Here is a 16,595-nt window from a genome sequence, read left to right as displayed (position 1 = left end):
AGATACGTAATTTTCTGACCCTTAACTTCCATGACAAAATACAGAGAAAATAATGAAAGAAATCAGTATCTATCAGAGAAAAAATAAATGAAGCAGGGACAGAATATGGTGACTTGCACTTATAAATAAATAAGTAAATAAGTAAGTAAATAAATAAATGTGATATATAGAGTTTATCCAAGGTTTTAGACATTTTCTTTCGAATTCTTAGAGAATAAGATATTTTCTTTGGATTTGATGGATGGCTAATTACTCTTTATAAGGCTTCTTCTTCTTTAAAAGATTGTATTTATTTTTAGAGAGGGGAAGCAAGGGAGAAAGAGAGAGAGAAACATCAATGTGTGGTTACTTCTTGTGCATCCTCTACTGGGGACCTGGCCTGCAACCCAGGCATGTGCTCTAACTAGGAATTGAACCAGCGACCCTTTGGTTCGCAGGCCAGCACTCACTCCACTGAGCTACACCAGCCAGGGCTATAACGCTTCTTGACATATGTAAGTAGTATCTGGCAATTCAAACATAAGCCATCAGTATTATTACTATTATTATTACTCATAACCTATGGAAGTAAACAAAAGTATTAGAGCAACAGACTTGCTAAAGAAAAAATACAGGCAATAAAAGACATATTTCAGGTAACAAGTGATGTGAATGTAGATTTTTTGTGTGTGTGGAGTCCCGAAGGAATTCACTTTCTTGCGTCTAGCGGGGCGGTTAAGCCGCGGGCCCCACTTTCATCTTCCTGACACCAACTGAAAATGACCAGAAGGACTTTACTGCGCAGGCTGAGACTCCAACTCCCGGCTTGGACCTGAACGTAGACTTTTTATATCGACAGCATACCTTTCCTAATTATGGTTGGAACAGTTGCAATTCCATTTCTACTGAGCAGGGTCAATTTAAAGAATTAAACAAATTTGCACTGATAAAGCACTTACTATAGTAAATACCATAAAATTTCTCATACAAGTAAATGAAAGTACAGGAAACCACACAGTATGCACGCATTCAGTAACACCTACTTTCGAAGGTGCTCGTGTTCCTTCAAAAATAGTTCAGTTCTTCTGTTGTTTACTCCAGACCCACCTTTATATGATCTAGAAGAAAATGGAGAAAATTTAAGAACATTTTTGGCAGACACTGCTAAAAAAAGATTAACTGCCTTTAGTAATATCCAAGTAGATAAACTGAGCCTCTCCATAGTTTTAAATGAGCAATTAAAATGCATATTCCTTTTCATCTCCTTTTAAAAGTGATGTCTACTATAAATAAATATGATTGCCTCTCTCTAATTGAGGCCTAAAAGTTTATTCTTTTTTTTTCACCGAAATAACCCAATGTTCTTAAACAAACAAAAATCTTAGTTTTCCTTTCTGTCTATTATCTCCTGTATCTTTATTTTCTCCCAGAGGAGTGTAAAACTTCGGGCGGATTACTGCATCGCACGCGGGATGGAAAGGCTGCCGAAGCAGAACGGTCCCTTCAGGACAGTGCGCGAGGTCCACCAGCTGCGGCCTCGGGAGCACTAAAATGGAGCTACAGACCTGCCAGTCTGGGCACACCTCAGAATTTCTGTCTTGGTCTTAAGCACATTAATATTTACAAGGAAATGCCTTGTACCATTACTATCAAAACTTCCACCACGTTTCTGTTCTTCACTCACAATAAAGTATCAAGAACAAAATAAAAAATAACTGCAAGTAACCGCACATATACTGCAGTTACAAAAGAGGGTCATGCTGCTAAAACTCAAATACTGGCTGAGAGGCAGTGCTAAATGTGCAAAGCATGGTGGGAAAGAAAACCCCAGGAAAAGCGGAATGTTGTAACTAAGAGCACTCTGGACTTGGAAGACTGATGGTTTGAATTTAAATCTATATTCCATCACTTACAAGCCAGTTGGCAATCTTAGATAAGTCTCTTTATATCTAGTTGTATAAAACAGAACTAATAATTTCTATAAATACCAAAAGATTTTATGAAACTAAAAAAGTGGTAACTGCAAAAAACTTTAAAATGTCACTTATTACTATATCTCATCTAATTGTAGTCCGCTTCACATTATGTTATTTGAGAATGTGTCTTACTACGCTCTTAACACCTAGATTGTAAACTCCTAGAGGGCTAAGTTGGTCTTCTCATTTCTATCTTCAAGATGACTGACATAGTGTCTTACTCTTGGTCGGCAATCGAGAAATAGTTTAATGAATATGTGAGCATGTTTCTTTTATGACCATCCTTCAGAAAGCAAGTTGTTCCAGTGGGCTGTCTTCTAGTCATTTCTGCAAACTACGGGAATGCTAAATGCCTGTATATTAAAGGCTGTCCCCTACACTGGTCCTCAACGCATTCCTTAAGAGGTATATGTAAACAGAATGTACAGAAATTAAACAAAAGCTTTATATGTTTCTGAGAACTAAAAGTATTACAAAGTTCCTAATTATGGCAAAAGTGCTTAGCTTTTTTACTCCCATATATTACACAAAGTACAAATAACTAAAAAAAAGACATAAAAACAGAGATGAACCGTAGAAATTATTTTTGCAACATAATTTCTGGAGGTAGAAACATAATTTTGATGGCTGGATAATCCTGGGTGAGAGTTTTGAACAAAAGTTTTGAATGCCTTGAATATTCAGTTATATCTGCTACAAAACTCTCTTACTGTTATGAAAAAATACAGAGCCTCAAGGGAAATGTTTCTCAGAGTACACAAGATTTACATCAGTTCATGACACGGTAAGGTGTATCACAGTTTGTGAAATGTAAGTATTTTACTTACTTATGAGTGTTATAAACTTATCAAAAGTGAGATAATGACGGGCATCAACAGATGGTCCAAAAGTGGGAAGTCTTCAGCTTTAATAAGATGCCCAATGGGTTCAGCCTTGTCAGCTGTGTTCAGTTGTGAAAAAATGTCAAAAATGTGTATGAAATGTTAGAATATATTATTGAAGGTGAAGTAAAGGAATGTAAGAAAAGAATAGATCTTTAAAATTATGGACTGAGACCAGCATAAAAATATTGGGAGTCCATAAATAATTTTACATAAGGCTGTAAGTTTGTATAAAATTTAGAGGAAACAGAATTTCAGATTCCAGAAAAGTAAAAGCTACTTTAATAGTTACCTGAATATATAATAGTAGGGGCAGGAGAGAGGGTAGAGGAGTAGGTGGTAATCAGGAAGAACAACACAGTGAGCACCAGTTACTGGTAATGTTACAGTCCTTGTGGCGGGTGGTAGGAGCTCAGAGAATAACTCCTGAAGGTATCATCTCAGTTGGGACTTTGAATCAACACAGGAAAGTCATCAGAGGAAACTGCAGTTAAGACCACCAAAGTAGACTAGGGCCACATTGTATCAGCGATGTTTAAAGAACAGTGAAATGGAATTAGAAACCTTGAAACCTAAACCATGATTCTCAATTTTTATTGCTACTCAATTTTGCTGTTAATCATGGATATAGTCTAAATCTATATCTGAATAAATATTTTACAAAATAACGTAAAAGGTAACTTACTCAATATCCTTTCGTACTGATCCCATGAGATTCTCCCTTTCCCGTATTGCTGTAAAGTTTGCTTTGGTTTTATGGAATTCATGTGTATAATCCTGCAATAGATCAATATCCAGTCTCAATGTAAGCTAATCATACATTTTCATCTTATGGAGCCAGTTACATATTGTCATCATATAATCATCAGATTATTAACTTCTGTCAAGAAAACTTCAATGTAAGAAATCAAACTGCCAAGAGGTAAAAATAACATCATCACTCTTCTAAAGTGACCAACTTCTTTGAAATGAAAACGACTCAGTGGCAGGGTGACAGTGCCACTAAATCACTGTCCTTCATTACCTTGTCTAATGGGACAGAGCTGTAAAGCAAAAAATAGTTAAGATAAAATGACTTCAAATAGCCTACGATAAAACTTAAGGAGCTCTTTCTAATCCTTTCTGCACCCCACAGGCTTATTTTCAAATTTCAGCCTTTTAGATCTCCCACAGAAATTTAATTATTAAACCAATCACAGAAAGAATAGAGCCAAGAGAATTGTGAAGAACAAAATAAGCTTTAAATATTTTCCTTTCCTTTTCCTACTACTATATTTTAAAGTTTTTCAGGAGTACTCATTATTTTTCAGAAATCGAGAGGTATAAAAAGATGAGACTCATAATCCACCTCCCCAAAAGTCCCTACTGACCCTTTAAAAAACAAAAATAAAACATGAACATAGGGAAAATACTAAAAGAGGACCAACAGGAATAAAAGCAAAAACATCCTGCTCCACAGTTTATAACATAATCATCACTTTAATCTTCTTTTACGAAATGTTTTTGCATATACAAGCTTATTTATTCTAAATAAAACATGTCATATTCTGCTGTACATTTGCTTTTTTGTAGTTCATGAAATATTAAGTAATCTTTCCATATTGGCAAATAGATATCTACATTGTTTTTAATAGCTATATAGAATTCTACCTTATGACTCTATCATAATTTGATACATTGTCTACCAAACATTTTAGTTGCTTTATTTGCTGTTAAAAATGTCACAATAAACATTCTTGTAAATGTTATTAACCTCTCTTATTAAACTGTATTCAGCAAACGCCTAGCAGAATTGGATCAAAGAATATTACATTTAAATCAGACTGCACTTGATTTGTGTTTCCAGCAAAATAGATGAAATGTCCATTTTCCTTCACTCTTGCCAATAATAGGTTACAAATGTCTCAATATTTGCTAATCTGATAGGTGAGAAATCATGTCTCATTTTGATTTATCTATTTTTATTTGGGAATGCAGCTGAACATCTTTTTATGGATTTGGCTACTCATTTTCTGTACACAAGTTCATATCCTTTGTCAATTTTCTTTCTTTTTTAAAAAAATATATATTTTATTATGTTATTATAGTTGTCCCATTCCCCCCTTCATTCCCCTCCACCCCCTCTTCCTCCCACATTCCCCCCTTTAGTTCATGTTTATGTGTCTTAAGTTCTTTAGCTTTTACACTTCCCATACTACTCTTGCCCTCCCCCTGTCTATTTTCTGCCTGCCATCTATGCTACTTATTTTCTGTACCTTCTCCCCACTCTCCTTCTCCCACTCCCCTGTTGCTAACCCTCCATGGGATCTCATTTCTGTGGTTCTGTTCCTGTTCTACTTGTTTCCTTAGTTTGTTTTTTTTTAGGTGTGGTTGTTAATAATTGTGAGTTTGCCGTCATTTTTGTATACGTTTTTATCTTCTTTTTCTTAGATAAGTCCCTTTAACATTTCATATAATAAGGGCTTGGTAATGATGAACTCCTTGAACTTGACCTTATCTGAGAAGCACTTTATCTGTCCTTCCATTCTAAATGAAAGCTTTGCTGGATAGGGCAATCTTGGATGTAGGTCCTTGTCTTTCATGACTTGAAATACTTCTTGCCTATAAGGTCTCTTTTGAGAAATCAGCTGACAGTCTGATGGGAACTCCTTTGTAGGTTACTGTCTCCTTGTCTCTTGCTGCTTCTAGGATTCTCTCCTTCATTTTTATTTTGGCTAATGTAATGATGATGTGCCTTGGTATATTCCTTCTTGGGTCCAACTTCTTTGGTACTCTCTGAGCTTCTTGGATTTCCTGGAAGTCTATTTCCTTGGCCAGATTGGGGAAGTTCTCCTTTATTATTTGTTCAAATAACTTTTCCACTTGTTGCTCTTCCTCTTCCCCTTCTGGTACCCCTATAATTTGGATGTTGGAACGCTTAAAGTTGTCCTGGAGGTTCCTAAGCCTCTCCTCATTTTTTGAATTCTTGTTTCTTCATTCTGTTCTGGTTGAATGTTTGTCTTCCTTCTGGTCCACTCGAGTGATTTGAGTCTCAGTTTCCTTCCCATCACTATTGGTTCCCTGTGCATTTCCCTTCATTTCACTTAGTGTAGCTCTAATTTGTGACTAAAATCAACCAGTTGTGTAAGCACCCTGATCACCAGTGTTTTGAACTGTGCATCTGATAGGTTGGCTATCTCTTTGTTGCTTAGAAGTATTGGCTCTGGGGCTTTGACCTGTTTTTCTGCTTGAGCCATAATGTTTTGGTCTGTTTGCACCTGTTACATATGAGGGGCGGAGACTCAGATGCTCACCAGGGCGGGGCAACCCAAGTCACTGGGTTGTGATGCTGTACGTGGGGATGGGGTCTGAGAGGGAAAAAAACAGTGCTTTACTCCACTCTCTGTTGCACTTTAGTCCCTTGCGCCACTTTCCCCAAGCAAACTGGGCCATTCTGGTGCTGATTCCCCTGTGGATGGGCTTGTGTGCATTCTAGGATTCTGTGGGTCTCTCCGACGAACTTTCCTGTGAGGGTGGGAGTCTCTCTCTGCCTCTCAACCCCCACAAGTGTTTTCAATGGTGTTTTGATGCTTTATTTCCCGGCGCTAGGACCCTGGGTTGCGCAATCTGTCTCACTCCCCAGTTATCTGTGTGGGAATGTGGGACTGCTGCCTGGTCGGCTAGCCACCTTGCACATGGTGCCCCGCTTCTCAATCGCTGCCTTGCTGGGTCTGCCAGCTACCACCTGGGTGCCCAGGGTTGCCCGGTGTCACTTTGCGTGCCTGGGGTGCCTTGCGCGCCTGGTGTCACCACTTCCTGTGCTGCCACCCCTCTCCACTGGGGCCGCCTGACTTCATCCCGCCTACCGGTCTGGATGAATGTGTCTATTTTAACTTGTTCGTTGTTGGACTTCCATACAGTTCAATTTTCTTTCAGTTTTGGTTGTTACTTTGTTTCTAAGTTGTTGTTGTCCTTATTTTGGTTGTTCGAGGAGGCATAGTTTGTCTACCTACACCTCCATCTTGGCCGGAAGTCCTTTGCTCATTTTCATACTAGGTTATCTTTTTCTTATTTCTCTGTATATTAAGCAAATTAGTTATTTGTTATAGTTTCTGGTATTAGGTCTTGCTTAGAAAGTCCTTTATTACCCCAAATGCTTTATTCTGAACTTCCATTGTTTCTTTCTGTACACATAAATCTTTGACCCATTTTGAATTTATTCTGGATGGAAGAAATGAGAGAATTTGAGAGATTTGTTTCCCCTCCACCCAACAATGAATCCGGTGGTTAAAGCTTCTATTTATTTTATAATCCCTCTCTTTCCCACTGATCTAAAATACTACCTTTAGAGTAAAACTAAATTTCCATGCATATTTCAGACTATAAATGAATTCTATTCTGTTCCACTGATCTCTTTTTCCCTAGAACAAAACTCTTAATTATTCTACCTTCTTCACAGGTTTTGATAGCTGTGCACTTTACTACTTATCTTAAGCACACTTTACTACTTATCTTAATTTTCTCATGTTTTTTCTTGGTTATTCTTGTACGTCTATGATTCCAAATAAACTCTGGTGCCATTTTTCCAATTGAAAAATTGAAATAAATAAATTTAAAAACCTGTTATTTCCATTGGGAAGATATTCAACTTACAGGCTATTTTAGAGAGAAATCTTCCCATCTAAAAGCAGAGTAAACGCCCTGGCTGGTGTAGCTCAGTGGATTGAGCACGGGCCTGCGAACCAAAAGATAGCGGTTCGTTTCCCTGTCGGGGCACATGCCTGGGTTACAGGCCAGTTCCCACCAGGGGATGCACCAGAAGCAACCCCTCTCCTTCTCTCCTTCCCTTCTAAAGATAAATAAATAAAAATAAAAGAATAAATAAAAGCAGAGTAAACCTTTTGCATAAACCTCAGGAGAGTTTTGTGCACACAAATCCTACGCATTCTTATTAAATTTATAAGTAAGGATTTTAGTTTCTTTCATTGTACTTTCTAAAAGGTTATTATTTGTAGGACAAAAACCACTTGCTTTTATATATTAATTTAGTGAGCTACCATCTCACTGAATTTGTTTCTAGTATATTTTGTTTAGTTAGTTTTCTTGGTTGTATTAACGAGATAATCTTATCATTGCCACATAGCACAAATTTTGTCTCTTCCATTATCTTGTTTCCGTTTTACTATCTAATTGTACCACAAAGAAACTTCCAAAGCAATGTTAAACATCATGGTGATATTGGGTATTCCTTTTTTTCCCTTTAATGGAAATGCTTTTAGGGTGCTATCATTAAGCATGATGCTAGCTTTTAATCTGATATATGCTTATTTGCATTAGGCAACTGAAGTATTCTTCTATTTCTATTTATTAATTTATTAGAAAGAGGGGAAGGGAGAGGGAAAGAAGGGGAGAGAAACAGTGATGTGAAAGAGAAACATCAATCAATTGCCTCTCATACACACCAGACTAGGGCCCAAACCTGAAATCCAGGCATGTGCCCTGACCAGGAATTGAACTGGTGACCTTTCAGTTTGTAGAACAAAGAACAACCAACTGAGACACACTGGTCAGGGCCTTCTATTCCTATTTTTAACATGAGTTTTTAAAATTAGAAATGGTAGCTGAATTTTTTCAATATTAAAAAGATTTGCCTTCCTATTTGTATACTATATATTAACACCCCACGTATAAGTTTTCTTAAAAGGTTTATTTATTTTAAAGAGAAGAAAAGGAATGGAGAAAGAAAGGAAGAGAAACATCAATGTGTGGATGCCTCTTGTGTGCCCCCAACCAGGGAACTGACCAGCAACCCAGGCATGTGCCCTGACTGGAAATTGAACTGACGATCCTTTGGTTTGCAGGCTGGTGCTCAATCCACTGAGCCACACCAGCCAGGGCTATATCTATATTTTTTAAGATTTTATTTATTTATTTTTAGAGAGGGGAAGGGAGAAAGAGAAGAAGAGAAACATCAGTGTGTGGTTACCTCTTGTGCGCCCCCTACTGGGGACCTGGCCTGCAACCCAGGCTCATGCTCTGACTGGGAATTGAACAAGCAACGCTGTGCTTCGTAGTCCAGTACTGAATTCACTGCACCACACCAGCCAGGGCCCATATGTAAATGTTTAAGAGTTTAGTTCATTTTGTTGTTACGCTTTTAATATTTTCTCAAACAGTGTACTAAATCTAGTAAATCACTCCTCTTCCAGGTTATTTTTGAAGCCTAATGAAAGTATATTCTAAACCACTATATTATTATCTATGCATGACCATAGGCTATTTTCACAGTTACAGTTAGTTAGCAAGGTTTCCCACAGAATATCTACCTAATGATGATTATTATTCAATTTTAGCAGGCAAAAAGCAAGAGATATTAGTTATTAAACATTCTCAGAATTTTATAATATAAAAAAAAGTGAAACAAGTCAAACTTCTAAAGCATGGCATTTTCCCTCTCAGAGGGTTTTCCCCTTTGTTACCTTAAGTACACGGGCACACACTCTTTTTGGGGATTTAAGAAACCCTGTCACAACATAGAGACCTCAAGCCCAGTGTGTTACCTGCAGTATGTCTCTATGTCGCTGTAGTGTGTGCATCAGAGCCGCGTTCAAGGAGGGGACACCTGCACTGTTGGTATACTCTGCCATTTTATCATTTATTCCTGTAAGCTAAGAGAAAGAAAAAATACATTAAAAATATTTGAGAGAGCACCATAAAGAGATAAAAGTAAATTAGCTGCCTGTTTGTCCTTTGGTTAACAGTAAAAAACAAACCCAAAACCAGAAAATAGGAGGCAAGAACTCAGTACTTCCACCAAATAATACATAAAAACTAAAATAACTCTCATAGGACCTGGTAATGGCTGTCATCAAAACTCAAGGGGCTTGGGAAGCACACATCTTCAATGAAGATGGCTTCTGTAAACATGTCTGCATTAATATAATCTAGTATCACATCTAACAAGTACACAGTTATTAGCAAAACAGCCACTTAATGGTAAGAGCTTACCCTTGCCAAAAGCTGTTCAATCTCAATCGCCATTGTTTCAAACATCCTGTCTTGGCTTGATCCATTTAAAAGGGGGGTTGTGTCAGAACTAAAGAGAAGGTCAAATAAGGAGAATCCATTATTTAAACCTAGTCCTTTAAAACATACTTAAAAGAAGGAGGTAATTACTCTTAAAGAGGTCGAGTGGAATCCCTGAGACATTCTCTCTGTTTCTTAAGAAACTATAATAATTTTTATAGAAGTTTTCCTATAAAGATCACACAGGCCCTAGATATTAAATTCACTATATAAAATATAATTGAATGTAAGATTTCCCCAAGCTTTAATACAGTCAATCATAATAATGTAAAGAAATTCCAAAAGCTTGTTTACTGTTTCCTAGATGAAAGTAAATTAAGCTATGGCAGTGCTCAATTAAATGCTGAATCTAAAAGAAAAAATCATCTGAGATAAAAGTGTAGACCTGTGTAGTACAGCACACGAGAGGAGCCATAAAACATTATAAATTATGCTATGGGATTTATCAGAAAGAATCTTTTAATTTTTACCCCAAAGCAATCATGGTTACCCAGACCTCATATTAAGTTCTCTCTTCTTTCCTTGACTCTTACCAAAAATAAAATTGAGATTTAAATGACCTATAGATTGGATGACTAGTTATTAAATAATCAGGAACTGGTTTTAAGTCTAATACAGATAGCTATGTCCAACAAGTTTTAGTAGCAACCCTCTACATTTCCACTTATATTATGCAATTGTTTCAGTTTTGTTTTTGCAAAAATGTGTTGAACTGTCTTTTAAAATTTGAATGGTCAGTACAAAAAAAATCTTTTTATAAGTGAAATTTATGTTTGGCAGATTCAAATTTTAAAACCACTACCTGAAAGTTTCTTCTGCCTCTTCTGAAAAACCTCTACCATTCATGAGGTCCCCCAAGTGGTAGGCATTACGAGCAGTTTAATACAAATCTTAGTTATAATGAACACAGATAATAATAAATACCCAGGCAATAACTGTGCTCTGCAATCTCACTGAAGACTCTGTCCTGCCCTGTGACAGTAATTATGTGTATGCATGACAAATGAAAACAGATTCAGGCATCAGTTCAACATCAAACAAGTACCTTCGCCACTACTATTTTCCTTCTCCAATACCTTCCACAGCAACAGTAATAAGTAGTGAAACAGCTACAAAGTAGCTAATAAGAAGGAGTTTTATTTTAAGATGTTTTACTAGGTCCAAATTTTTATTTCTTGAATCATTTCAATTTATTTGCCTTAAAATATATAAAAATATCTAGTTCTTTTTTATGTGTCAGAGCCAACCCAAGGCTCTGAAGTTAATCTTTGAGTGTGCCTGGGGAAAATTCTCTATATACTACTAATACAAATCTTCTACTATAAGACATACGAGAAAAGAAAAATTGACCAATGAATGTAAGCTTCATGAGGAGGGAAACTGTCTGTCTTATTCATCTATACACCTAGCTCCTAAAATACTGCTCAGCACGTGGTAGATGATCACTGAATATTGATGAGTGAATGAGGAGGCAATCTGTACATTCACCATTCTCAGGAGAGTTTGTAAGTCCAGGGAAATGGTCAAAAAGCCAATCTCCATAATACTAAAATTCAGTTAAATTTAATTCATTTTATAGGTATGTGATGATTCACAGGCCATTAAGTTCTCAAAATACAGGAAATAAAAAAATTACCCCAGAAAGAAAAATTCTGGTTATCACTGAGTGTATTCACTGTGACATACTTTCAACCTGGGAAACAAACAAAAACTCAGAATGCAAATTAGACCTTGAACTTCATGGCCTTAGGTTTCTTACTGAAGGGGACAGTTGGGCTGAAGTAATTCCACGTAGTCCCAGTTTTCTGCAAAATTTCTTAAGGAATGTTTTCAACATAGTTTTTCCTTTAAAGGAGTCACAAAAGCATTAAGTTCATGAAGCACGGAGAACACAGAAAATGCATCATAAAATTATATCTCTTAACTATTTTATTTGGAGTTTTAAAATTGTATAATCACTGGCATAGGCAAGTGAGGGACTTAAATTCAGGAAATATGCTTTCCAGGGGTAAAATAAGTTAACTTAGAAAAGAACAGTCCTCATTCTCTTTTACAATACTTGCTAAGTAAAGGTGATCCCAAAGCAATGCAGTGCAATCAAAGCTATGTGACATCATAGCTTTGTTTGTTTGTTTGTTTGGGAGGGGGGCAGAAAGAGAGGGAGAGAAACACTGATGTGCGAGAGATACACTGATAGGTTGCCTTTCATGTACCCCCAACTGGGGACCTGGCCTGCAGCCTAGGCATATGCCATGACTGGGAATCGGATTGGTGACCTTTCGGTTCCTAGGCCAGCACTCAATCCACTGATCCACACCAGCCAGGGCCCAGTATTTTTTTAAACAAGTAAATGGCCTGAAGTGAACCTATGATTCAAAGATAAGAATATATTTTCCAATAGAACTACCATATGATGCAGCAGTTGGTCTTCTGGGTATCGATCTGAAGAATATAAAAGCGCTAATTTGAAAAGACATATGCACCCCTATGTTCACTGCAGCATTATTTACTATAGCCAAGATATGGGAATAATCTAAGTGTTCCTCAATGAATGAATTTATAAAGATGTGGTATATATATATGCAACAGATTACTACTCAGCCAAGAAAAAGACAGGACTACTGCCATTTGTGACAACAGGCTAAGTGAAATAAATCAGATGGACAAGTACAAAAACCGTATGATTTCACTTATATGTGGAATAAAAAACAAAAAACCCCAACCCAACAAACAAAAACAAACTCAAAGATACAGACAACAGATGGGTAGTTTCGAGAGGGGAAGGAGAGTAGAAGGAGGGCAAGCGCGGGTAAAGGGGGTCAAGTGTATGGTGATGGATGGAAACTAGACTTTTCGTAGTAAACACACTATTGTGTACACAGATACTGAATTATAATGCTATACACCTGAAGCTCATATAATGTAATTAACCAATTTACCTCAATTAAAAAAGAAAGAACATTTCCTATATGTTCAATATAGTAGTATACTAGTTCCTCATAAAAGAAGCAAAATTAAAAATAGTTTGGATGATTAGTACTGAGCATACATACTACATTAGATTCATTCTAAAACACCAGAAGAGCAGTATACATACTTGGCATTTGGGTAGTTCCTCACATCCATTTAGCAACCAGAAGACATAAGAAATACAATGTGGAAAAATCAAACCCATTTCCTTAAACTGACTGGCCTGGACACACGCCCATTCTTAACCCTTAGCATGTCCCCCCTCAGTGTCACAATTTTGCCTAAGGATCCAAATACACCCTAGTCTCAAGAATTAAGAATTTTTATAAATCACTAAAAAACAAAACCAAAAAACCCCCATAAACAATACCAAATTTACCAGTAGAACAAATTACAGAGTTATATACACTTAGTGTATTTTTTAATGCTTTTAAAAACATTATATAGTTGAAGGCATAAAAGAGAATCTGGTAGTACCTATACCTGTCGCGCCTTCCATCTCGGGCACTGTTGTGACTGTAACTCGTACACAGTTTACTGAAGGAAACTAGTTTCAGGTCAAGTTCATTTTCCAGCTGTCGAGCCTGTTTCCTGAGGTCTTTAACAAAATTATAAAAGCAAATCATCAGCCACAACAAGTCTATCAATAAACATAAAAACTCACAAAACTATTCTGAAGAAACCAACTGAAAATGATCACATACTGATCTAGGTTCAATAAAGAAAAAATTTAAAAGGAAGAACCCAGAGATGCACTCAACCAAGCAAACCGCCACTTACTTTAAACTTTAGGTGGGGAAGGGATGGACAGATGCAAATTTTTAGCTTCATCCCAAACACAACTAGACAACAAATGATGTTCTAACATCCCTGAAATTATTTTCATAGCAATAAATACATTTTGTAATTTAGGGGAAAACAACAGAAAATACAAATAACAAAGAAACTGACTATGGTTTATAACCAGGATTCTATCAATTTACTATCTAACTTTATAAAAAAGAAGCCACCACTGTTTCTGACAGAGATTTTCCTATCTCTTTATGTTCCAAAACTTTATTAGGCTTATGAAATTCTTAATAGTAGAATGACTTAGTAATTGAGCATAAAGAGAAAAATATCATTGACAAAGATTTTTTTAAATTGTCTTTCAATAAGCTTACTCAAATTTGGAGGCCGAAATTAACACTGACAATTGCTACTAACAAGGTCAAATGTAATTATGACAAAAATAACAGCATAAGTAGTAAAAGAACAGAAGCAAACAAGTTAGCAGAAAAATTGGTATAGTAGTTTGCATCTAAGCATGGTTGAAAGGAGAAGTCATAGCCCAAAGACCCCCATCTAGATGTAAGTAATCTCACTCATGGTAAAGTGGAGGTCAAAACGAGAGGGCTAAAACATAGGAAGAATCACCTAAGGATCTCACCTTTCAGTAACGATGAATACAAAATATTATTTCAATATACTTATCAGCAACCAGAGGTAGGAAGCAGCAGTAGAGCATATTTTCCAGTAGAGCATATTTTCCCAGAAACCAAATCTCAGACCTGAAGTTCTGAGATTCTGAGAATTGGCTCAGAAATTTACTGACAATATATTTAAGTATGAACCTTGGCTTTTTGTTTTTTAAACCCATACTTTCAGGGATTTTCTTTTTTTTTTTTTTAAGAGCACTTCTTCTTTTTAAGATTTTATTTATTTATCTTTAGAGGGGAAGGGAAGGAGAGAGGGAGAGAAAAGTCAAAGTATGTTTGCCTCTTGTGTGTCCCCTACTGGGAACTGGCCTGCAACCCAGGCATGTGCCCTGACTGGGAATTGAACTGGGATCTTTTGCTCCGTAGGCCTGCGTTCAATCCATTGAGCCACACCAGCCAGGGCAGGGATTTTTCTATGCATTAGAAACTATGAGTTTAAAACATCTGGCACAAAGTAGGCTATCAATAATAGGCTGCTATAATTATTACAGCATAGTGCTTCCAAAAACTACAGCGTAATCACTGGTATCAAAGTTACCAATAGCCACTTCTATATAATTATAAAACATTTTCTGGCTAGGACACACATTTGAAATAGTCATTTTTAATGTTTTAAACAATAAACCCACTTCTCTGTAGCTAATAACTGTCTTCTCCCATAGAAAACACCAATAAAAGTATTTTGAAAGTATGACAGGCAAGTATGGATGAGCTTAGAATTAAGTATCTTAGACCCTGTAGCTGACAGTGACAATACTGTTATCTGTGGTGGCTTCCAGAGGCTTCAGTGGGTAGCAACAGGAAACAGGTTGAAAAGGAAGAAAGGACTCAGAGAGCAGTTTCTACGTTGCAGCAAAGCAAACAGACACACTTAAAAGAAAAAGGTGAGCCTTCTCTCCGTTGCCATGATGGTCCAAGAGATGAGTTCTACATGAGCCCACTCTACCAGACCGTATTTTTAGGAATTAAGTAAATGTACTTGGTGGAAGAGGTATAGCAAATGCAATAATTACAAATCCCACTAGTTCTCTCAACTTTCTCTGTTTAACAAAATGGATCTCCGGAGCAGAGGATAAAGTTATTTCCTCTATTATCAAACGCGACTCGACACCCAACCCTCGAAGTCCCAGCCTGAAGCAGCCAAGGGGCCGGAGCAGGAGACATTTCACTCCTACAACTTTCCCTCGATGGACCGGAATGACAAGTTCCTCCTTTCCCGTTCCCTGCTCAATTGTCTAAGGCGCTGACTCCTCCGGTCTCCCGGGCTCGGGATAGTCTCGCTCAACACTCAAGCCCCTTTTCCGTTACCCTCTCAACCTAGTTCTCCTCCGGCAACTCGGGCCGTCTTCCTTTCTATCTCCACTCAGCCCTCGCTGTCCAACCCCTGCCGCAGGTCCCGCTGCCTCACAGGTCAGCTCCTTGCCCCAAACCAGTCCGTCTCCTCCGCCCCCAGGCCCCGTGGCTCCCACTAGAGAGCCCTGCTCCTCAGTTCGGCCGCTCCAGAGTCCAGGCTCTTTCCTCTGCTACCTCGCCCAAGACCCGTCCTCATCAACCCCTGAGCGAGACCTGCTGGAAGGCCTCACCCTTACCTTCCCAGTAATTGCTGGTTCCTGCCGCCATCTTTGTTGTCCAACGTCAGTCGGGATAGGAGAGTAGAGGCGGTGAAGCCAGAGAGTCACCCCCGTGCCTTCTTCCGCCCTGGCGCCAGGGTTGATGGGATACATGAGCTTCCACAGACACTGCCACCTGGTGGTGTACTTATCGTTTCCCACCTTTTGAGGAGCGAGGCCGACTCAGGCTGGGCATCGGACACTCCTTGTCTTTCTAATATCCATCCTCTGCGCTCCAGCTGTTCATCATCGCATCACTGCATCATCAGCCTGAGCTCCACTTATTTCTCTCTCTCAGCAGAGCCTACCTGGCTGAGAAGAAAGTCATCCTAGGACACGACTCCCTGTTGCCCACACCGTCTAGCGATGCATAGCTTCAGTAGCAATCTCTTGCCCTGTTTTCAGAGCCAGCGTCTCTTCTTCCCAAGGCCGACTCTTCATCCGACCTGCGCCTGTGGCCCATTATCCCAGGATCCGACTTCCGTGCTCTTCTCCAGTGGTCGCCTTTTCCTGACTGCAGTAGTAGAGGTCCAGTCCTCTTTCCTCTCCAGCCACCAAATCTAGAAAGTGTGTGCTGCTTCCATGTGCCTCATCCCAGACTCATAACCTATTAACATCTGCTGTTTGAACCCACCA

The 16,595-nt window shown here is 38.1% G+C and overlaps 1 protein-coding gene across 2 annotated transcripts in view; it reads right to left on the bottom strand.

Annotated features, from left to right (window-relative positions):
• Positions 1–16,024, bottom strand: part of GOSR1 (golgi SNAP receptor complex member 1) — a 37,498-nt gene extending 21,474 nt beyond the window's left edge. The window contains exons 1-6 of one of the 2 annotated variants that reach the window (XM_037162787.2): positions 15,939–16,024; positions 13,349–13,469; positions 9,824–9,911; positions 9,376–9,483; positions 3,522–3,613; positions 1,023–1,097 (exon numbers count right to left, since the gene is read on the bottom strand). In XM_037162787.2, the coding sequence (XP_037018682.1) occupies positions 1,023–1,097; positions 3,522–3,613; positions 9,376–9,483; positions 9,824–9,911; positions 13,349–13,469; positions 15,939–15,969 (515 nt within the window). In that variant the 5' untranslated portion in view covers positions 15,970–16,024. The remainder of the gene's footprint in view (positions 1–1,022; positions 1,098–3,521; positions 3,614–9,375; positions 9,484–9,823; positions 9,912–13,348; positions 13,470–15,938) is intronic. The other variant, XM_037162788.2, reaches the window with a different exon arrangement.
• Between the last annotated feature and the right edge of the window lie 571 nt (positions 16,025–16,595).

The sequence above is a fragment of the Artibeus jamaicensis genome, unplaced genomic scaffold (assembly GCF_021234435.1).
Source record: "Artibeus jamaicensis isolate MK-2021 breed Jamaican fruit bat unplaced genomic scaffold, CSHL_Jam_final contig_2790, whole genome shotgun sequence".
Taxonomy (NCBI): Eukaryota; Metazoa; Chordata; class Mammalia; order Chiroptera; family Phyllostomidae; genus Artibeus; species Artibeus jamaicensis.
Note: the sequence above shows the minus strand (reverse complement) of the source record. Positions and strands in the feature narration are given on the sequence as shown.